Raw genomic sequence first — 22,805 nt, forward strand, 5'->3', positions numbered from 1 at the left:
CCTGTCTTGTTCCAGATTTTAGAGGGAATGCCTTCAGTTTTTCTCCATTCAGAATGATGCTAGCCTGAGGCTTAGCATAGATTGCTTTTACAATATTGAGGTATGTTCCTGTTATCCCTATTTTTTCTAGAGTTTTGAACATAAAGGGATGCTGTACTTTGTCGAATGCTTTTTCTGCATCTATCGAGATGATCATTTGGTTCTTATTTTTAAGTCTATTGATGTGTTCTGCCGGTGGGTCACAGGTCCGCCTACCTTACAGGCGCGGGGGGCGGCTCTGCCCCTCCGCGGGCCGCTGGGCCTGTTCTGTGGGTGGTCACAGTTCCGCCTACCTTGCAGGCGCGGGGGGAGGGGGCGGCTCTGCCCCTCAGCAGGCCACTGGGCCTGTTCTGCCGGTGGTCACAGTTCCACCTACCTTCTAGCTTTTATTTTTTAGTTTATCATTGATTTCTAATTTTATTACATTAGGATCTGATAGAATGCAGGGTAGTATCTCTATTTTTTATATTTGCTAAGAGTTGCTTTGTAGCATAATGTATGATCTATTTTAGAGAAGTATCCAATGTGCTGCTGAGAAGAAAATGTATTCATTCACTGAAGGATGAAATATTCTATATATGTCAGTTAAGTCTAAGTTATTGATTGTATTATTGAGTTCTATAGTTTCTTTGTTTAGATTTTGTTTGGAAGATCTATCCAGTGGTGAAAGAGTTGTGTTAAAGTTACCCAAAATTATTGTGTTGTGGTCTATTTGACTCTTGAACTTGAGAAGAGTTTGTTTGATGAATTTAGATGCTCCATTGCTTGGGGCATATAAATTTATTATTGTTATGTCTTGTTGATGAATGGTTCCTTTAAGCAGTATGAAATATCCTTCTTTATCCCTTTTGATTAACTTTGGATTGAAGTCTACTTTATTTGATATGAAGATAGAAACCACTGCTTGCTTCCAGAGTCCATGTGAGTGGTATGATTTTTTCCCAACCTTTCACCTTCAGTCTGTGGATGTCTTTTCCTATGATCTGAGTCTCCTGGAGGCATCATACTGGTGGGTCTTTTTTTTTTTTTTTTTAAATCCAATCTGCCAGTCTATGTCTTTTGATTGGTGAGTTTAGGCCATGAACATTCAGAGTTATTATTGAGACATTATTTGTATTCCCAGCCATTTTTGTTATTTAACTTAACAAGTTAAATAACAAAAATGGCTGGGAATACAACAAGTTAAATAAAAAAAAAAAAAGGCTGGGAATACAAATCATGTCTCAATAATAACGTTTGATTAGGTTTCTCCTTTGATTAGCTTTTCCTTTAGTGTAATGCTTCCCTCTGCTGATTTTTATTGTTGTTTTTCATTTCTTCTTCATGGAATATTTTGCTGAGGATGTTCTGTAATGTAGGCTTTCTAGTTGTAAATTCTTTTAACTTTTATTTATCATGGAAAGTTTTTATTTCATCATCAAATCTAAAGCTTAATTTTTCTGGATACAAGACTCGTGGTTGGCATCCATTTTCTTTCAGAGCTTGATATATGTTGTTCCAGGATGTTCTAGCTTTCAGGGTCTGGATTGAAAAATCTGCACATATTCTAATTGGTTTTCCCCTATATGTAATCTGATTCCTTTGTCTCATGGCTTTTAATAGTCTCTCCTTATTCTGTATGTTAGGCATTTTCATTATAATGTGCCTTGGTGTGGATCTGCTGTGATTTTGTACATTTGGCATCCTGTTATCCTCTTGAATTTGGTTTTCCAATTCATTCTTCATGTTTAGAAAATTTTCTGATATTATTTCATTGAATAGATTGCTCATTCCTTTGGTTTGGAATTCTATTCCTTCCTATATCCCAATTTCTCTTAAATTTGGTCTTTTTATGCTATCCCATATTTCTTGAATGTTCTGATCATGGTTTCTTACCATTTTCACTGTATGTTCTATATTCTTTTAAAGATTATATATTTTTTCTTTATTGTCTGAGGTCATGTCTTCCAAGTGGTGTAATCTGTTGGTGATGTTTTCAGTTGTACTTTTAATTTAGTGTATTGTTTCTTTCATTTCAAGATTTCTGTTTGGTTTATTTTTTAGAACCTCTATCTCCCTATTGAAGTAATTTTTTGTTTCCTATAGTTGTCAAAATGAACTTTTGCTGTCTGTATTTGCTCTCTTATATCATCCTTTAATTCTCAGAACATTTTAATTATGTATATCCTGAACTCCTTCTCTGTAATTTCTCTGCTGTGCTGGCCATGGATTCTAATAATGTGGTATCTTGATTTGTTTGGGCACTTTCTTCCCTTGTCTTTTCATATTGTTTGTGTGTCTTCCCTTCTAGCTCTGTGGATCTGAGGCTTACCATTTTTACCCTATAGGCTTATAGTGCCCCTGTAGGGTTCCAAGAACTCTCCTTTGAGGTGAAGGACAATGTTAACAGATCCCACTATAAACAGTATACACCATGGCCGGCTGGAGGTCCAAACTGGGAGTTGCCTCCACTGAAGATGGTGATGAAGGTGACTCAAGATGGAGGCGCCTGCTTTCAGCGATGGGGTGTTGGGTTGAGTGGGAGGAGCCGGGCAATTGTGTTTGCAAGATTGTTTCAGAGACAAGCTCTGTGGTGTGCAGTGTGTTGCTGTCAGCTGACTTCAGATCTTGTGTTGTAATTTTTTAATTCTTATCAATTTGAAGAATCATAAATCATAAGTCACTGTTTCTATTTGCATCAATTTAATTGCTGGTGAATCTGAACTCTTTTTACCCCCATAAGCTTTCTAGGCATTTGCATTTCTTCACATTTTAAAAATTGCTTGCAAATCTGGATTTCAGATCCAGATAAGTTTGGCTTTTTCTCATTTACATTTTATATTTTCTCATTTAAGAATTAGTTTAGAATTTGTATAACTCATTTTGCTTGTTATGTTACTTAACATAATTTCCTTTCTTATTCTTAAGAGGCTGAGGTTCTTTTATTCATTTGTTTTTATGGATAGAATGGGCATGATACTTTCTGAATACTTGCCTGCTTAGGAGTGTCTTGGTTGACACAGAGTGTTTGGCTCACCATCTTTTGCCCTCAGACTCTGTAGATATTGTCCCAGTGGTTAGTTTGTTTTGGTCCATCTTTCTTCCCATCCACCTTCCTGCCCTACAGTCATTAATTTAACACATAGCTGGTCAGTGTTTTATTGAATCCTAACTCTTACTGGCATTTAGTGGCCTGGAAGAGAAAGGGAGATGCCCTTGGTGCAGATCTCTTTTCTTAAATATAGCCCAGTTGTTTTTTTCAGCATATACTTGAGCCTCTCATTAGCCCATGGAAGATCATTGTTTATTGCCTTTTCTGCATCTGCTCTCCCTCTTTTTATAATTCCTGTCCTAGAGATGACCAGATTTCTTATGTTGAATTTCCAAGTTTCTGCTCTTTTCATTTAGTGCCTTTTCCTCTGAGTATTGAAAGAATTGCATATGATATTTCTCAATTATTAATTTTGTTTTTTTTAGTACTGGATCTATTAACTGCATCCATTGTATGCATTTTCTTTCTTAAATAAATTTTAAATTGCTTATTAAAGTAATTATATACATAATTTAAAGTCATATTATACCTGTAAGTATAATGAAAAATAACCTCTTCTTATTCTTCCTTGTTCTTGTCCTCTTCCCTACAAGCAACCACCTTTAACATATTTCAAGCTACTTCTCTGAACACTTTGTCTCTATTTCTAAATAAACTATTTTTTTAACTTATTAAATTTTGACATTTTTTCGCACTGCTATAGATGAGGGCCTGGCACTGTTTACTCCCATCATTTTCCATTGAAACAGTAAACAGTATTTATATTATTGTGACTTTAATTGTTAGCCACCACAAAGCCAAGTTGTACCCTGTGGTTTTTGTTTCTGCTGTTTAGCCTTTTCTTCTCTGGATATGTTTACTCGTCTTTTTGTTCTTTTTGCAATCTGACTAAAAGTACTGTGTTACTCCTCCTCCTCCTAGACCTCTGGTTCTCAGGCCTTCTCTATGTAGCACCCCTCCCCAGGGGAGACCATCCTCTGGATCCCTTGCCAGATCCTGTGTGGACGGGTCACTCTTCTGACTGCTGAGTACCCAATTTGCCTGCACCTGGTTTCAACTTCTCTACCAGGTCATGTCCATTGCTTTTCTGTATCCCATGTCTTCCTCTTTTCTGTTTTAATAGTCATCTTGTACAGTAATTCTTCATTGTTCCAAATCTGCTTTCTTGGCATTTGTACAACATATAGACTAAATAAGGGAAAGAAAACCTCCCCCTAACTTTTTCTTAAGACTTGCAAATTGAAGAAACATTTTGAATCATTTAAAGAGCACTATTAGTTTAAAATGCTCGTGAACAGTTTTCTGTTACCAATTATGCATTGGAATACCAAAACTGAAATTGTTCAAGTTTCTCCTTAAACTTTGCTATAGTTCGTGATTATTAGCCAGACATATGCCAACAGTGTTATAGATGCTGACTAAAGTCTAAAGTAGATGTTGACTAAATAGTTTATTACTTTTTCCTTCAAATAGTCTATGGGCTAAAAAATGGGAAATGCACACAGGCTTAGAGAGGGGAGGCCAAGGAAGGATGTGACTCTTGGTTGCTCCTAAGCCATAGCCATTGCTTCTCTATAAGTGGAGGGGAAATGGTTACTTCTCTTCCAATAGTCTCGCAACTTTATGATTAGTCCCTATTGAAGGAAGAACCAAGGCCACAGGTGTGGTGAAGAGAGGGCAGCTTCCATATAGAAGTTTGAGAAATACAGTCAATGCCTTGTTCCCAGTGGTGTTAGGAAATGAAGTGCAACATGATAAAAACTCCTGGCTACTCGAATATATAGTTTACCATATAAGTGGATTACCAGTTTTCAAAGAATTAAGCATATATAATAAGTGTCACAAGATTATAGTCAAACTCGCACAGTAGTCCCTTCAGGTAATAGCATTTTTCACTGCTTTGTAAGGGAGAGCAGTAATCCTGAATATCCACTGTGTCCATCCAGTGTCCAGATGCAAAAAGGATTTTGGTTGACAGAGGGCCAAATAACAAACGAGTTATGCATAATTAATTATTATAGTAAGATGTGGTTTATTTCAAAGCATTTGTTCTCTTCCCCTTGAAAGTGAAAGGATTTAAATACAGGTAGTTTACATTTAGGAAGTCTTCCCAGAAGCATGGTGAGAGGTAGGAAGGGAGCCAGGGAGGAGAAAGCCTAAAAGGGTACATGAGTGATCCCTGGGTGTCCTCTGGAGAACAATGCAAGATATATCTCAGAACTGGCCCTTCTAGAGCCATTAGTTTCCTGCTGCTTCTGGCCTGCACTGTGCTAAGGCCTTGCACCCTCCTATGGCCAGATGGTGCCTTATGCAGACGGGTAGGTGCTCCAAGTAGGTGGTTGAAGTCTTGTAGAGTTGTTCATGGAAGCAGCAGGTGACTTTTGGGCTGGAGGATACAGGGACTCTGACAGTGAGCACTGCAGGTCACTAACTCAGAGAACTTGATGGCATTTGCACCAATAGAGAAACACCCGTGGGCCAACCCCAGCCTCTCCCACATCCCACTGTGGCCTGAAACAAGTAAGCACTAGGGCCCGAAAGACTGAAGTCATTCCAGTGAATGCCTGTACACTCAAGGATTAAACCAAAGGAGATTTAGCCAAGTAAGAATAATAGAAAGGCAACCAAATTGCCCCCTCTTCTTATTTTTGCATGCCTGAGAGGGTTTTTGTAAACAATGGGGAATTAGAAAATAAAATTAGCTTGCAGGATTTCAGATGGGGACAGATGCCTATTTGCTAGACTTTTTTTTTTTTTTTAATTCCCACAAAAACCTCAAGCAGAGTTAATAATGTATGAAAATTAGGTACCATGTGTGCACTTTGCTTCGTAATGTTTTTATTAAGCAGCCAGTTGATTTAAAAATAATACAACACGACAATTGACATAATGGAAGTTTCTGTGATGTGTATGGAAACATCCTTTTTTGAATGTTCTGTCAGGTTTTCCATTACACAAAGACATTTTTTAGAAAAGCTTTCCGAATTATCATATAATATAAAATTATATCAAGCTGCAGTTTGATAAAACAAATTGTCCAAGTATAAATTTCAATTGCTTTTTTAAAAATTGGCTTAATCAACTAGAGATAACTTGTGGAGGTAAGTTTCTGCAGATCTGTTAAAATGCCATAGTAGATTGAGACTTCTGTCTTCCGTGATTTTTACTAATCTTTTACTGATTGGAATTTGCCTTCTCTTTTCCTTTTCCACTTTCTATCACCTGGCAGGTAGTAGAAAGAAACAGGGGGAAAAGATCATGGACCCAGGGGTTTCCCATAGCTCAAGCAATATCCCAATTCTGAAGGCAGAAATGAGTCTAGATGAAGCTGACACATCATTAGACTTACCTGGTGGATGTATCCTCTCTCAGAGGTTGTGTGCAGGTTTCGGTCATTTCCAAAATAATCTATTCCTGAAGATGTCTTGGCTCATTACAAAAGGCAGCTCCTCCAGTTGCTGTGTAATTGGACTCTTTCATCTGCATGATAGTGATGGAAATTTGCCTTCCAGAAGTTTCCATGGTCTAACAGTAAATCGAGATGTATTGAAGTCCTGTAATTCAGCCTACACCCAAGAAGGTTCTTTATTAACTTTTCTTTATTCTATAGCATACTTTAGTTATATATTGCCTTAAAATCATTGATTATTCAATAGCACACATACTTAATGATGGCTTGCTATGTTTATCTCTAGGGTTAGAGAATGAGCACATATTGTAGTTCAAATGAATTGATGAAGTCATGATAGTTTTATCTTATATATATATATAAAATAATATCAAGCTGCAGATTGGCAAAACAAATTGTCCAAGTATAAATTCCAGTTGCTTTTTTTTTTTTTAAATGGCTTAACTGGTGGGAGTTGATGGACATTTAAGAAGGACAGTAAGCATTGTGGAGAGAGATTTCTAATGTTGTTGAAATGAGCTACCAGGTTAATTGATTTGGGGCATTTTGTCCTTATGGCTTTAACTCATGTGCTTACTTCTAAGGGGGACTGGTTGGGCATGTCCTTTCTTGCAGCATCCTGATGGCCCAGCTGTTGCTCCTGACATTAGCAGCACCACAGGTGTGGACTAGTACCCTCAGAGTAATAATACCTTCAGGTATTTTTAAAGTAACTCTAGAGGAGACATTTGGTCTTTATGACTTGCACCATAAGACTTTCTTGGAATCTCTGCAAGGGGTTGGTTGGAACAGAACTTTTCCATCTATATTATGGTCTATAAAAATCATTGTAACTGACTTCATGGGGCTTGAGTTTTTCTTTTGTTATTTTCTTCACTTTTTAATTAGATTTTGCTCATATGCAGGACAGAGCAGTCTGGCAGAAAGTAACTAGCATTAAAATAACTCAAAGAGAGGACTGTACTGGCATCACCCTAGCAAAAATGGAAATGGGGTTTGCTGCCCTGGACCTTGGCAGCCCTCAGGAACCCCTATGCAGGTGAAGATTTGCTCCAAAAGGAGCCAGGTCGACTGGAGGCTTGTCCAGGAGTCCTGAGACCTGGCGTTCTTCCCCACCTGGCCACGGCTTCCGAGTGGCCTTGGGCAGGCTCTCTCTTCACTGACTTCATTGCACTCAAAAACAATCTGGGAATAAAAATATCTGTTCTTGATTTCTTGGAATCCTGATGGGGAAGAATTGGCTTTTAGGATTGCATTTTTAGAGAGTTGAAATTAAAATTTCAAGTTATATGCATTGGTCCTTTTTTGGTAAGTTGTAGGATCAACTAAGAGAAAGACAAGATCTAAGTTGATTTTTTTCTGGAACTTATCACAAAAATGCACTATAGGAAGTCTATGAGAAACTGTAATTTCCTCCCCTGTCATTCCCCCAAATCTTGTTGGAAGCAAGTTTAAGACATTATCACCCTATCATTCTTAAGAGTATCCTTCCATCAGGGATTGCTACCTCCTTGTTTTATTTTGAACTAATTAACAAAGACATCAGATTTCTAGAACACCTTCAAAGCTGACTGTAGTGCTTCGTGGCGTGGTAGGTTGGGGTGTCCTCAGAGAGGCAGGTGGAATGGTGGGATAGCCTTTTTTTCTGCATTTGAAAAATTATTTTTTTATTTGTTCTTTATAGTTATATATGACAGTAGAATGTATTTTGACATACATACATGGAGTATAACCTCACATTTTTGTGGTTGTACATGATTTGGAGTTACATTGTGAGTCAGCTTATTGCAAGTCAGCATCTGCATATCAGAGAAAACATTCAGCTTTTGTTTTTTGGGGATTGGCTTATTTCACTTGACATGATGGTCTCCAGTTCCATGAATTTACTGACAAATGCCATAATTTCATTCTTCTTTATGGCTCAGTAATATTCTATTGTGCATATGTACCACATTTTCTTTATCCATTCATCTGTTGAAGGGCACTTAGGTTGGTTCCATAGCTTAGATATTGTGAATTGATGTGCTGTAAACATTGATGTGACTGTTTCACTATCGTTTGCTGATTTTAAGTCCTTTGGGTATATGCCAAGGCGTGGGATGACTGAGTCAAATGATGGTTCCATTCCAAATTTTCTGAGGAATCGCTATACTACTTTTCAGAGTGGTTGCACCAAATTATAGTCCCACCAGCAATATACAAGTGTACCTTTTCCCCCACATCCTTGACAATATTTATTGTTGCTAGTATTCTTGATAATTGTCATTCTGACTGGAGTGAAACAAAATCTTTGTGTAGTTTTAATTTGCATTTCTCTAATTGCTAGTGATGATAAGCATTTTTTTTTCATATATTTGTAGACTGGTCATATTTCTTCTTCTGTGAAGTGCCTGTTCAGTTCCTTAGACTATTTATTGATTGGGTTATTTGTTTTTTGGTGTCAAGTTTTTTGAATTCTTAATATATCCTGGAGATTAATGCTCTGAGGTGCAAGTGGCAAGGATTTTCTCCCATTCTGTAGGCTCTCTCTTTTCATTCCTGATTGTTTCCTTTGCTGTGAAGAAGCTTTTTAGTTTGATTCCATCCCATTTAATGATTCTTGATTTTACTTCTTGCACTTTAGGAGTCTTGATGAATTTGATTCCTAAGCTGATATGATGAGGATTGGGGCCTACTTTTTCTTCTAGTAGATGTAGCAGAACTAGGTTCTTTCTGCTGGGTCCATTTGAATCCTTCCAGTCTGGATTGCTGTTAACTTGGTTGCAGGGTTCAAGCCTTCTCAGATCTTCTGAAACGAATGGAATCTTGGAAACCCAGAGTCTGGCCATATGAGAAGGGCTGAGCTCTCTGATTTATTTATTGAGATGTTTCTTGTGGCTTATTAGCATCCACAGAAGCCTGGAATTACTTATTCAAATTTTCTGTTATTGTCACATTGGATCACCCCTCAGTGTGAAGGGATCAGTCTTTAAAGATGCTTCTGGGGTGATATTGTAATTGAAATACAGGGGCAGATAATAACAATTTCCTGTTTATTTGGTGCCTTGCACATCTCAGACAAATTGCAACCATACTTTATCCTTACTGTGTCCTGGGCCTGTCATTTATAGAAATGTAGACAGAGGCAGGGGCATCAAAGTCCTGCCCAAGTTTCTGCTTTCCTCTTTCCAGTGACTGCTGTCCACCTAAGAGACAAATATACCAACTCCAAAATCAAGTTCCTCACCTGTCAGTTCTGACCTGCATACCCACTGCTGGGTGGGTCCCACAGTTCCTTCTATGCACAAGTAAATAGCTATTTAATCACTCTGCTGATAAGCAAAAGGCCAAGCCACCCTTCCCTCTGAGACTTGCACCTGATTTGCTCTTCCAAACAAAATCAGCCTGTTCATTCATCCCCTCACTCGTTTACCCAGTGTTTTGTACGTGCTGCACTGTGCAAATCATGAACCTGTGGTTGTCTTGGTGAATGGGGGGACTTGTTCCCCTGCGCCAGCACCTGCCTGCAGTGGGCACTTCAGTTACTGCCTATGGTACCTCCTTGCTCTAACTCACCTCTCCTTTACTCCTTCTTTCCTGGCCAGCCCCACCCTCACCTGGACCTCTTGTTCTTTAGCCTCTTCCTGTGTGGCCTTTCTAGTCTTCAGTCTGCATGTCATTTTCTGATCAGACGCTCTGTACTGCCTATGCCTTTGCCAGGGTGTGCCTGGCACCATGGTATGTGTCCCAGGAAGAATGGTAGCGGTTTCCGGCAACCTCAGGTTCTTCCACTAAGATGGGGATTGTAACTGTATCCTTCAAGTACATAGAACAGGGCCTGGCTTATAGTAAGTGGAGATTGCCAAGTATTTTTCTGGTGGTCAGTCAGCCCTAGGAAGGCAGGGGCTCTGCTTGGTTCTCTGCTGTGTCCCTGGCATGTGAATGGTGCCCAATAACTATCTGTTAAATGAAATTAATAGATTAAAGGAGAGAGATCACCTGGTTCCCTGGAAAGAATATGGGGTTTGAGGTCTAGATGCCTTGGGTTTGGTACATCTCAGTCACTCACATGCTGCAAAACCCTTAAGCTAGAACCCTGCAGAACACCATCTTTTCATTTAGTTCAGTGGGCATGTGATGTGAGGTTCTGCTTTTGTCTACAAGTGCCACAAACCTGTGTGAGTGTGGCTTAAAGAATGTGATTGCTTCTTTTACCAGGAAAGCTGATTCATCTAGGCCATGCACTATGGCCTTATTTGTAAATACTGTACTCATTTTGGCTCTGCTAGGGATCCCCAGAGGTTTCAGTGTCCCCTGGGTGCCCCTCCTCATGTTGAGAGCTTTACTATTCCAAAGCTCCTGATCCTTGCTTGATAGGAAGGCAGGCAGGGTCTCCATGCACCTGTATGTATCAGGGAGAGTGCCTTTCTCTGACGCCGTACTACAACTCTCTCAGGTCCTGTTGGCTATGATTTGTGTTATACACCATGTGACAGGAAGGTTGGATATTACTAACTCTGAAGTAGGAGGCTGATCATGCAAGCAGGGAAGGAGAGAGGGGTTGGGAAGGTGGTGCACCTGACTGTGCTTCTCCATGGAATGTCGATGATCAAACATTGGATGTTAGCAGCAACTAAAATCACATAATAGAAGTGCAAAGTAGAGTCCCTAGCAGGTGACCCATATCTACCCCATTAATTTTATATTTGTCCAGATAATGTCTAAAAAGAAAATGTGAATGCCCTTAATTGGGACATATCCTCTCCAGTGTAGCCTCATAGTCCGCCATGTAGTATGGCCTTATTTGTAAATACTGTATTCATTTTGCTACCTGCCTGAGGCATCTAAGTTTTCAGGCTCTGAGGGTAGAGCATTATAACATGCATGTTCAACTAGTTTATTCTTGCATTATGCAATTAGAGCTTGAACATCATAATTACAAAGTGCCTTGTTTTCTTGGGAGGTGGGGGTGGATCTGGATATTCCCTTCCTTCTTTCTTTGACCTGCACTTTCCCTTGCTCCACCATGAGAGGTGCAGGCTGATCATAGGACATACACTGGTGTCTGTGTTGCCTTTGGAAGGTTGACTTTCTGATACAATAAAGCCAGTAGTTTGAATAGGGTTTCTATTGCAATGCGAGTAACTCTCATCAATAGACCAAAAGTAGCAGATAAAACCCCCAAAGTACTCTATCTCAGTGTTCACAAATCATGTGTTCTCAGAACTGTAGTGTTTTATATTCTTTTTGCATCTCCTGTAAATTTGAAAGCTATAGACATTCTATATGAGCCCAATTTCTTTTCTTCCTCTCTTTCTTTCTTCCTCATTTGTTTCCTTAAAAAAAAAAAATCCAGCTATTGTCTTGTGACTTAAATTCTATCTTCTGGCTGCATCGGATTCTCAGTTTTCTGAGAAAAGGCTTAAATTTATTAGTTTGGTTCACAGTGTTCTCACAAGGAACTTTACTTGGTGGCCTGGAACCATATGGGGCTGGGTGGTTTTAAGACAAATAATGTAAGAGAATCACCATTACTTCGTTGGCAGAGATGCAGGCTGTGTCTGTTTCTTAAAGAATTATCACATGTGATTTAAAAGCTTGGTTCATGGTGGGAGGGGACAGGATCAAGGTAGAAGTTCAAACCCGCATTTCTGTGTTGTGTGCTATGGTGACGGCAGGCCTCTAGGTCAGAGCTTGCATTTGATAGTGCTGCTTGGAGTTGAAAAGCCTCTGGGGAACCCGTGTTCACTGGGACTATACTTCACCATCCTCTCAGGATCTGATGTCAAGAGCATTAAGGAGCAGGAAATGAATAGCAAGCAAATCACAGGCAGGCCCAGCTTGAGATTGAGTTTTAGCAGCAGGGGAGATTTCATTTACTTTTGTCACCTGTGATATTTACATATTTTATATTTTATCTCAAAAGAGGAGAAGCAAAACCAAGCAGGAATCTTACTTTTTAAGACAAAAATTATACTTTCCCAGCATCTCACTTGGAACATATTCATGATATTTTGTGTGTGTGTGTGTGTGTGTGTGTGTGAGAGAGAGAGAGAGAGAGAGAGAGAGAGAGAGAGAAATATACACACGTAATATGTGCAGATATAAATTTATAGCCACTAACATAAACTGCTGGAAGCAAAATGCCGTTTATTAGTTCACTGCGGAACACTGACTCTCAGATTTTTAGATTTTGTAAACCAGGAATACAGGGGGGGGGGGACGGGAAGAACTTGAGTTTAGCATGGAATGTTAACTTCTATTTTCCAAAATTGTTAATTTTTTAAAAAATATCACAATAAAATCCACATAAAATTTGCCATTTTAAACCTTCTTTTAGGTTACAATTCTGCAGTGTTAGGTATATTCACACTGGGCAATCCAGGTTATTTTGCAAGAATGAGAACAAAACAGAGGGAACCCCAACCATCCTCATCATTTCATAAAAGAACAAATTTCAACACAAGGAGAGTAATAAACAGCATTCTTAGTTGAGGAAATTTATTCCTAATCTCTGGTAGAGTAGTACAGAGAAAAACATTTGTCTTTGGCAAAGTAATACGTCAGAGAAAAATACAGCAAGGAACTCTGTAGAGCCAGTTCCCAAATTTAAAAAGTATACATTTTTTGTCATCATGCTGCAATCATTTTTGTGTACAGGACTAGTACATAAAGTATTTTTAACCAGACTGTGATGAGAAAGAGCTTGTGCCGTAGTGAAGTCAGCCACACCACTAAGCTCACAGTTTAGAAAGTGATACTTGCCACAGGCAGACTTTGTCCACAAAGGAAGGCATGTGTTGAGTTCCATCCTACGTGAGCATCTTCGCATCAGTGGTCCAGGTGTCCTGTGTAAATAGCTCAAGGACTGGTCCTAGTGAGGAGCCCAGCTCTAGATCTGGTTTTGTTCACACAGAAGTAAAATTTGACAGAGTTGCAATCTGTATATCCATGCCACCACATCCCTTTCTACCCTTCCAAGTTAACTAGTGCAGTGCAGTTGGCATTCTCCCAGTCCACATTGCATTTGCATCAGCTCGTTAGCAATGTGTAGTGTTTTGTGTAAATGGAATCCCACAGAAAATAACTCTCTGAAATTTAATTTGTTTTTAAACAGTATGGTTTTGAAGACATCTATTTTGATACATTGGAGTACTTTGATACTCTACAGTATTGCTTTATGTGACTATACCACATTGTATTTATCTGTCCTCATGTTGATGGGCATTTGGGATGTTTCTAGGTTTTAGCCAATACAGGCAACCTACAGTGCACATTCTTATGAGCTTTGATGTGCACAGGAGGGGAAATTTATCCAGGGTAGTTACCTGGGAGGAGAGTTGCCAGATCAAAGGTGAAGGGATGTCTTTATTGCAAAATCTAATTGATTAGCACATTAAGCAGCTTGGCTATTTACTGCATCTTTGCAGGCCAGTGGGGTTGGGAAAGGTAATACTTACGTAAACCAATCATTAAGAGAATTGGTTTTCTGGATCAAATTGAAAACTATCAGCTGTTCATCTCTCTAAGGTTTAACTCAAAGTCTGTCCATATAGAAGAAATGATTTGGAAAATTGTGTAAAATGACTCTTTTTAGTATCTTTGGATGTAGGACAGGGACCAGTAAGGAGGGTCCTCAGCCCCTCCTTAAGTTTCCTTCTTTTTTTGTGATCAAGAAAATGTTTGCAAACTTGGTCTGGAAGGCAGATGGAACTGGGTGTTATTGCCTCTCAGGCTTTGTTACAGATGCCTTTTTTGGTCTAAGAAAATCCCATGGACCAAAACTTGGCCGGTCTTCTCAAACAAGCTTCTCAGTGGGGCTTTCTGGAGTGGCCTTGCTCAGAGTGTGAGATGATCTAAGTTTCTTTCCGCTGTCTAGTCTGTGGTTTATTTGAACCCATTGGGTAGAAATCCAGAGAAGAAACAGGCCCAGGTTCCACTGGGTTAGACATCAGAAGCATGCCCCCAGCTGGCCAGTAAGAAGCTGGGGAGGCTCTGTGGCCAGCAGTCTGCATGCAGCTACCACAGGCCTGCTAGGATCCCTCCAGCTGGGTGAGTCAGGCTTCAGCCTCACAAAACAAACTAGTAACTGAGATGATGTTCAATGTGCTTAATGTACTTTATGTCATAGACTTTTCTGTTCTCTTTAGCAACTAGTGGAGTGTTTTGAATACTCTTTAGAAAACAGTAAGCAGGAAGACAACTTGGTAAGAATACAGAGCTTATTCTTGAAGAAAGCAGTGACAGGACTTTGTCACTTACAGAGCTCTTCTGAGTCGGGGAGGGAGGCTGTTGCCATCCCCAAATCCTACATGCCAAGTTGAATCATGGATGGGGAAAAGGTCTGAGGAGGATTACACCTGTGGCTCATCTGTGTTAATGATTCAGGGACCCGTCTGATCATATTTTGTCTACGTTGGCATCTGAACCACTGTGGTGTGCCAGGTATCAGACAAAAGTTTTCTCAATGCTTTCCACCTGGAAGTAACTGCTGCCTTGGATATCTAGGAATGCATTCTCATTTGTAAACTATTCTTTCTTCTTTTTCTTTTTTTAATCAGCTGTCAAAGCTTGAGAAACAGCAGCAGAGGAAAGAAAAGACCAGAGCCAAGGGCCCTTCTGAATCAAGCAAAGAGCGAAATGCCCCCCGAAAAGAAGACTGCAGCGCCAGCAGTGGGGCAGAGGGTGATGTGTCCTCTGAGCGGGAACCATAGCCCCTGGAGGCAGAGAACTTAGGTAGGTGTTTATCTGCCTGCATAGCTTTGCCCTCACAAATTTGGGGCAGCAGTAATGAATAGAGGATGAAATGGCTGCTGAGGACATGTGTCCTAGCCTCCTTGAACATGCTTCCATCCTGGAAGACAGATGCTGGCAAGTAAAGTCGTGTTGTATTCATTGAGAGGCTGGAGGGCAGGACACCCACAGGCCCCAGTGGACAGGAATGTGCGCCTCCTTCCTCCGTTGCCAGTGTTGGCCACAATTGCTGCTACCCTGAGTGTGTGGAGAGCACCTGCAGGTATCTGATCCAGACAGCAGCTGTGTGCATGCTCCCGCCATCCTACCACCACTACCAGTCTTGCTCCTAGTGCAGAGGAGCAAGTGGCCTGTGGAGGCCACTGTTCTTAGCAGCAGTCTGCTCTCATGGTTTCCTTTTTGTTCTGACATCAATCACTTTGTCCTGCATAGCACTGGCAATTTACTATTCCTGCAACCACCCTTTATTCTTCATCATTTCCATGCCCAGATCTGTATTGGGGTTCACAGTAGCATTAAGCTGTCTCCCTGCCTGAAGATCACAAGGCCTCTGAAATGTGATCCAGAAATCTGATGGCCTTCTGCTTCAGTTCCTTCCCTTAGCAAATGTATTAGCAGAGCTTCTTATTTGCCAGACACTATACCAAACACTAGAGATATAGATATGAGGGACCCAGGGGCTATCCATATGGAGTTCACAAATTCAGGGAGAAGAATAGAAATCATTACACCACAGCATTGTGCCTTGTGGTGGCGATGTGACTGTGGTATGAGGTGGAGAGGGCTCTGGAACCAGACCTTGAAGGACACGTAGAATTAGAGAGATGAAGGGCAAAGAGCAGGGAAGAGTTGCCTAAGCCAAGAGAAGAGAAAAATGTATTAGTTTTCTGTCACTAAAACAAAATATTTGAAGTAATCAATTTGTAAAGAGAAAATGTTTACATTTTTGAAGGTTTCAGTTCATGACAGATTATCAACATTACTTTTGGACCTGTGGCAAGGTTGGAGAATGTTGTGGAGCAGAACCACTTGTTTCACTGCAGGAAGAGGAAGGGGAAGAGGCTGGGGTCCCATAATTCCCTTCAAGAGCTTGCCCTCAGTAACCTAAAGATCTCTCACTAGGCCCTATCTCTTAAAAGTTCTACTGTCTCCCAACAGAGCACTCTAAGGACCAAGCTTTAATACATGGGCCTTGGGGATATTCTGTACAGCATCCTCTCAAGCTTCCCTGGCCACAGGGGAGCATGTGGGAGAGACATGATCCACCTACACCTGTCTCTTGAATGAAGGATGCAGAGACCAACATTCTTTAGGCCAAGTTATAAGAGTGAGTACCTAACCTGGTTCAGAAGCAGAAGCCAGACTGGACCTTCCCCTTCAGTTTTCACTCCTTGGGCTGAGGGCTGCTGCCCATCCTTCCTGCTTTTCCACTCTCTTGACCCCACTCAGGCATGGCACTGTGTCTTCTTTCTTGGGTTTTTTTGAAAACTGTAAATAACCCTTTTCCCAGTGAATTGGAACCTCAGCAACACGTTTAAAACAAACTGAATTTCCAGATGCCCATGATGAACTCAATATGTGGAAATTGGATAAAAATATAAGCACGCATCTCCAAACCCAGTTTATCAAACTAAATATACACATGCACACACAAACTTGTGTATACATACTCATGTACTCAAAGTGTGCCTTGGAGCTTTGTATTTTCAAAACAATTTGAAAAATTCTAATGCTGCCTAGCTGATTCCTTTCTGGATTATATTATTAACATGCTAATATATTTAATAAATGTAATGTCTTGATTTTTGCTTTAACTATATCTGATCAATACATTGAAAATCCTTTTTTATCTATTTGGGGTATTGAGTTCTATTACTTTTTAAATCTGTGCAAAACAGAACAATTTGAAAGCTCCCATTTGCTTTAAGTTTCATTAGCTTTGGACTCAGAATAATTCTTGATCATTAATATCCTGTGGCCACTGGACAACCTGGGGGTAATTTTGCTATTTATGTGAGGGGGAGGGAAATAATCTGAGGGCTATGTGGGCAGAGGAAGGGATAGTAGGTGTATGTGTCCCAGAACATCAAGAAGGACATGTCCACAGAGAGAAAAACATAGGTGAGAGTTGGCTTTGCTTTTTAACATTTGCTGGAATCCCCATCTTGGAAGGGGAAAATTCTCATGAATTTGCAAGTATCTACTTCTTCTCTAAAGTCAGTGAAACTTTAAAAAAGCTTGTTATTTGTTTTCTTCCCTGAGTGGTGCAGATTGGGGCACATAGAACCTAGGATAAATGGGACTGTTGTCAAGCATTCAAAAAGAACTGGTCAGAAAGGGAGCTCAGCAGCAGAGGAAGTAAACCCTAAGGAAAGTACTTGGAAAAGAGTAGGTGATGACTTGTTCCTTCCTCTTCCTTGTAAGTCAAGTTTCTTACAGCCATTACATCATTATAGAATGAGGGTAGGCGGGGGGAGAGGAGGGATGATATAGGGGAAGCCCCTTCCAGCAGAAAGAAAGTAAAAAATAGTCCTTAAGTTGTGGGGAGGTCAGTGGGAAGGAGCAGAGGGACATATGGAGCAGAAACCAGAGACCACACTCACGTGTTTGAGTAGAAGAGGCAACCAGACATGGTTAGGCATCCAGAGGCCTGTGATAATGCTTCACAGCATTGGTCATTTCGTGTAGTGCAGAAGGCACACAGAGGGGTTCCCCTGCCCTGTGAGGGGTGCAGAGGAGATATACATTGGACCTGTTGGGATGGCCACAGGTCCTGGGTAGAATGAGGAAGGGGAGCTTGCCCAGATGTAGAGGAGCAGCTTTACCAGAAGGCTAGAGGCTTATGGCCTCAGCTCTTCATAGCACTAATAGACACTCTCTGGGTCTCAGCCATGACCTCCACCTGGCCTCCTGGATGGAACTTGCAGGGGTTGTAGTGCTAGTGAGAGTAGAGGTCACCAGAGAGGCCTCCTGGGCAAGTGAAAAACAACCTTGAATGGCCTTTCTCCCTTGGTGATGGCACCAGGTCCAGGCACTGATCCATACCAGTCACCTGACCACAGTGACCTCTGAGGACCCAGAGCACTGTTGACACCAAGGCAAGAGGAAACTTCCATGTGCTCAGGATTTCCCTGACTGCTACTCAGAGGATAGTGAGCAAGGTTTGCTCAGCCTATGAAATCACAGATCACATTTTTGCACTAACTTATATGATATTGTCTAGGTTTTGGAGTAAGCCCACAAGGGAAGCTATTCATTTATTGACAATTTAACTTGGTCATCCACTTGTAGTTATTCAAATCAGAAGCAGCAGTGACAGTCTAGTGACTAGTGCCCAGGTCTGGGCATGGATGGATGCAGGGTGTGGAGAAGTCCTTCTGAGACTGTGCACCAGCTCCTTTGGGAGTCAGCCAAGGACCAGGGAGGACCTAGGATGTTCCCACCTTTTAGAGTTTAGCTGCTTTCCTGGGCTTGAAGACCTTAAAGAGGGCTGGTTTTGAACCTTAAAGATTTCCTGGGTTTGAAAACATTAAATGAGAGCTGGTTTTCCACTCATATATTTGTAGTTTTTTCTTGTTCATGTTTTTTTGTTGCCCCTTTTGATGAAACTTATCATATCAATGTACCACAAAATCACCCCACAATATTCAGATACCCATGAAAGCTGAAATAAGTAACGACAGATAGGAGGTGACCTTGGCATTTGTTTTGCTTCACAGAATACAGGAGCCCCTCTCCTGAAGGGAGCAGCAGTTTTCATTTGCTTTTCTTTAAAAACAGAAAGAGCCCTAGGGAGCCTCACAGGCCCTAATGGGGGCAGCTTTGAGTTTGCAAGGCATGAGAGGCAAAGAAAAGGCCAAAGAAAATGTGATGAGAAACTGCATGATCTTGGGCATATTTTTTCTTTGAAAATGAATCCAAAACCTTCATGGTTCAAAGGACATTACCAGGATGTCAACATTTCTATCACATTGCAGACGTTCCTTCTTATTTTATCAAATGGACATAAAACTGCTAAAATTAACTTCTGGTTTTGTATTCTCATTCCTTCAGGCTCCTCACCTTGCTGGGAGGATTTGAGGTTCTCTGTGAGGCTGCAACTCAATTATTTCCCCCTTTCTGACCAATACTAATGCACTAGGGAAAACTCACTGAAAAAATGTGGCTTTTGCTTTTGATTGCAGGTTCAAGTGTCACCTCATTTGAGCATTTATTTATTTATTGTACATTTGAGTATTTATTTAGCTGCTGTAATTAGGGTGTGAGACCAGCACCCCACATTTCTGTCCTCAAATGTCAACACACTCAAAACCAAACAGAGAATGTGTTTTGGAAGCTGCCATCTGTTTGCTTTTTCAACTTGACCTTTGTCTGAATTATAAGATGTGTCCTGGCTGAGCACATTTCTTCCTAATGAGCTAGAGTACTTGAGTGTGTGTGTTTGCGTGCTCTGTTAAAAGGGCACTTGATCACTTCTCACTGTTTTCCCCTGTGTATGGTAGGATCTCTTTCATTCCTCAACCTTCTCTTCACTTCCCTGTGTCAACATTCATAACTCTTCCCCAAGCTCAGGTGTGGATATTTCATGGTGTAAAACTAGCTGAGCCTCCAAAATGATGGTTTCATTTTTTAAACTTAAAACAGTTTTTTTTTTTTAGTGGTTGTCTCAACTTTACAATATACATTTTTAACTAATCTAAGTCCACCTTCAAATAAGACTGTACCACATTACCTGTAGAATAGGAACTTTATGACACTGCCATTCTCCTAGTTTCTCCCTCCTATCCTTGTGACATTACTGTTACTAATTTCACTTTCCACACTCTCTAATCACTCAGTACATTGCTAGTATTACTATTATGAATGGTTATTTTAAAGATAAAGTAAGATTAATAAAAAGAAAAGATTTAATTTGCTTTCATTACAAGAATCCAAGTTTCTGATCTATATCATGTTCCTTCTGCCTATTTAAAAATATTTCTCTTCATATTTCTTGCAGCACATATTTGAGGGAATCTTTGGTTTTTTTTTTTTCACTTTTGAAGGATAATTTTGCTGGTATCAAATGCTATACTTTTTTTTTTTTACAATATTTAAATATTTTGTTCCACTTTTCTTTTTTTTCTATTTTATTTAATCTTAAATGTATTTTTATTTTTATTTTTTTAAACAAGAAGTTTATTTAAACAACAAGACACTTGACTTGAAGGGAAAACTATCTAGGAATCTTTTTTTAAGAGTAATTTACCCCTACTTAAAGACAGATTGCCCTACATGTAACAGCTACGTACAAAATTGTCCTTGGTTTTACAATGATAAATGATAAATGAAAAACATTAAAATTCTCCAATCGAACAAGGTATGCAAGGATTTTTATGTTGTTCAGGTTTTTTGTTGTTGTTGTTTTGTTTTTTGTTAAAACAGTGAGAGCAAAATAACTTACTGGAATATAAAGATAAGAACTGAATGAGCATGCCACTAATGGAGAAAGGGGATATTTTCACAGAACCAATATTTTTCCCCATCCCATCTCCATTTGATGTCAATCAAAACATATCATTGGCCATTTAGTTTAAAAAAAATGCAATATGCTTGTGCACATACACCAGTTACTTTATGTACGATAAAGGGGAAGGGGAAAGTGAAAGAATAAAGAAAACTCTACTGTAGTAGTCAGGATGTGGTGGAACCAAATTGCAGTTTTCTAATTGAGAATGTATTCTTGGCCTGTAAGAACAGAGTTCTGGAGTAAAGTAGCAGGTTCCCTTTTTAGTAGACACCTCCTGTCTGCTGCTGGAACACATCAATTGTATCTTCATCCTCCATTTCCAACTGTGCAGGTGTGTCTGTTTCATTAATTGGCTGCCGGTCAAATTGGAATCTGATCTGCCTCATCGACAAACCCTGTCGTTCACAATATGCTTTCATTAGTTTTAATCTTAAATTGCACCACAGAACCATCCTGCCCCGCCACCTTCAAGTTAATATGATCGTTGTTCTCAGTCTTGACTCCTTTCTTGGGCTTTTCCTCGGCCATGGCGAGCGCCGGAGTCTCCTCAGCTGCCGCTTCACAAAAGAGGTACCAGGTCCGCACCGAACGAACACACAAGCAGCTCCAGGAGCCGCAGAAGAAGGAGGCGGCAGCGGTGGACGTGTATTTTTATTTTTAATTGACCATGATAATTGTGCATATCTGTGGATACAGTGTGTCATTTTCAACACATGTATAGAATATGTTATGATCAGATCAGATTCTTTCATCAGTGCTTTGTAATTTTCTTTATAGTGATCATTCACTTCCTTGGTTAAATTTATTCCTAGGTATTTTGTTTGTTTATTTATTTGTAACTATTTTGAATGGGATTGCTTTCTTTTTCTCTTCTTCCTCCTGCGTGTGTGTGTGTGTGTGTGTGTGTGTGTGTTTAGTACTGGGGATTGAACCCTGGGGCCCTTTACCACTGAGCCCCCACCCCAGCCCTTTTTATTTTATTTTGAGATGGGATCTCACTAAGTTGCTGAGGCTGATCTTGAACTTGTAATCCTGCCTCAATTCCCAAATTGCTGGGAGTACAGGCTTGCTCCACTATGCCCGGCTAGATTGCTTTCTTGCACCATTCTCTTCTTGTTTGCACAGTTTCTTATGGCAACTGCTCTGTAGCTTTCATCTTTGTTCCTCTGTAATGTGGATTTTCCCCACCCTATCCCTCTGCCCCTGGCTTATTTTACAAATTTCTCTTTGATTTTCTGCAGTTTAAATATGATATGTCTGGTTGTGGTTCTTGTTTGGTGTTCTGAGCTCCCTGGATTTGTGACTTGGTGTCCCTTATTAACTTTGGAAAGTTCTTGGCTGTCATTATTTCAAATACATCTTTGTTAATTGTTCCACTTGTGTATGCTAATTATGTATATGTTACACTTTTTACAATTGCCTTACAATTATTGGATATTGTTATTGGATAGTCTGTTCCCTTCCTCTCTCCCTCCCTCCCCACTCTTTCTTTCCTCTTTGCATTTTGGTTTGGGACGTTTGTATTGATCTATCTTTAAGCCCACTGATTCTTCCTTCAGCTGTATCTGGTTTATTGATGAGCCAATTAAAGACATTCTTTATTACTGTTAGAATGTTTTTTATTTCTATTATTTTCTTTTGATTCTTTCTTAGAGTTTCTGTTTCTCTGCTTACATTATCCATCTGTTCTTACATATTGTTTACTTTCCCCATCAGAGCCCTTAACTATTAATCATAATCATTTTAAATTCCCTGTCTGAAAATTCCAACATTGGTGTCATATCTCCATTTCATTCTGATGATACCTTTGGGTTTGCTGAGCTTCTTGAATCTATTAATGTATGTTATTTGGAAATTTTAAATAATACTTCTGTTACCTTCTTACCTGGAGGAAGTTCCTCTTTCAAAATCTTGAATATCATGTTATCTTTTTATTATATATGAGAATGATCTGATTCCTCATTGACACAGAGTATGCAATTATGACACTTTACTAGCAGTGGGGTTGGATTTTCTTCTTGGCCATGTTTCTACCTCAGTTACCTTAGTTATTTGAAAATAAGTTGGCAAAGACATAGACACTC

General features: G+C 39.9%; 1 protein-coding gene and 1 pseudogene across 2 annotated transcripts in view; one reads left to right on the plus strand and one right to left on the minus strand.

The window, feature by feature from the left end:
• Dtd1 (D-aminoacyl-tRNA deacylase 1) overlaps nt 1-22,805 on the plus strand; it is a 179,388-nt gene that overhangs the window by 152,091 nt on the left and 4,492 nt on the right. Inside the window, exons 5-6 of one of the 2 annotated variants that reach the window (XR_007350537.1) lie at nt 15,020-15,194; nt 16,371-16,539. Coding sequence is in view for 1 of the 2 variants with exons in the window: in XM_015490565.2 (XP_015346051.2) it covers nt 15,020-15,172 (153 nt within the window). In the remaining variant the exon portion in view is untranslated. The remainder of the gene's footprint in view (nt 1-15,019; nt 15,195-16,370; nt 16,540-22,805) is intronic. The other variant, XM_015490565.2, reaches the window with a different exon arrangement.
• On the minus strand, nt 20,607-21,363 carry LOC107140291 (annotated as a pseudogene).

This window comes from Marmota marmota, unplaced genomic scaffold (assembly GCF_001458135.2).
Source record: "Marmota marmota marmota unplaced genomic scaffold, marMar, whole genome shotgun sequence".
Taxonomy (NCBI): Eukaryota; Metazoa; Chordata; class Mammalia; order Rodentia; family Sciuridae; genus Marmota; species Marmota marmota.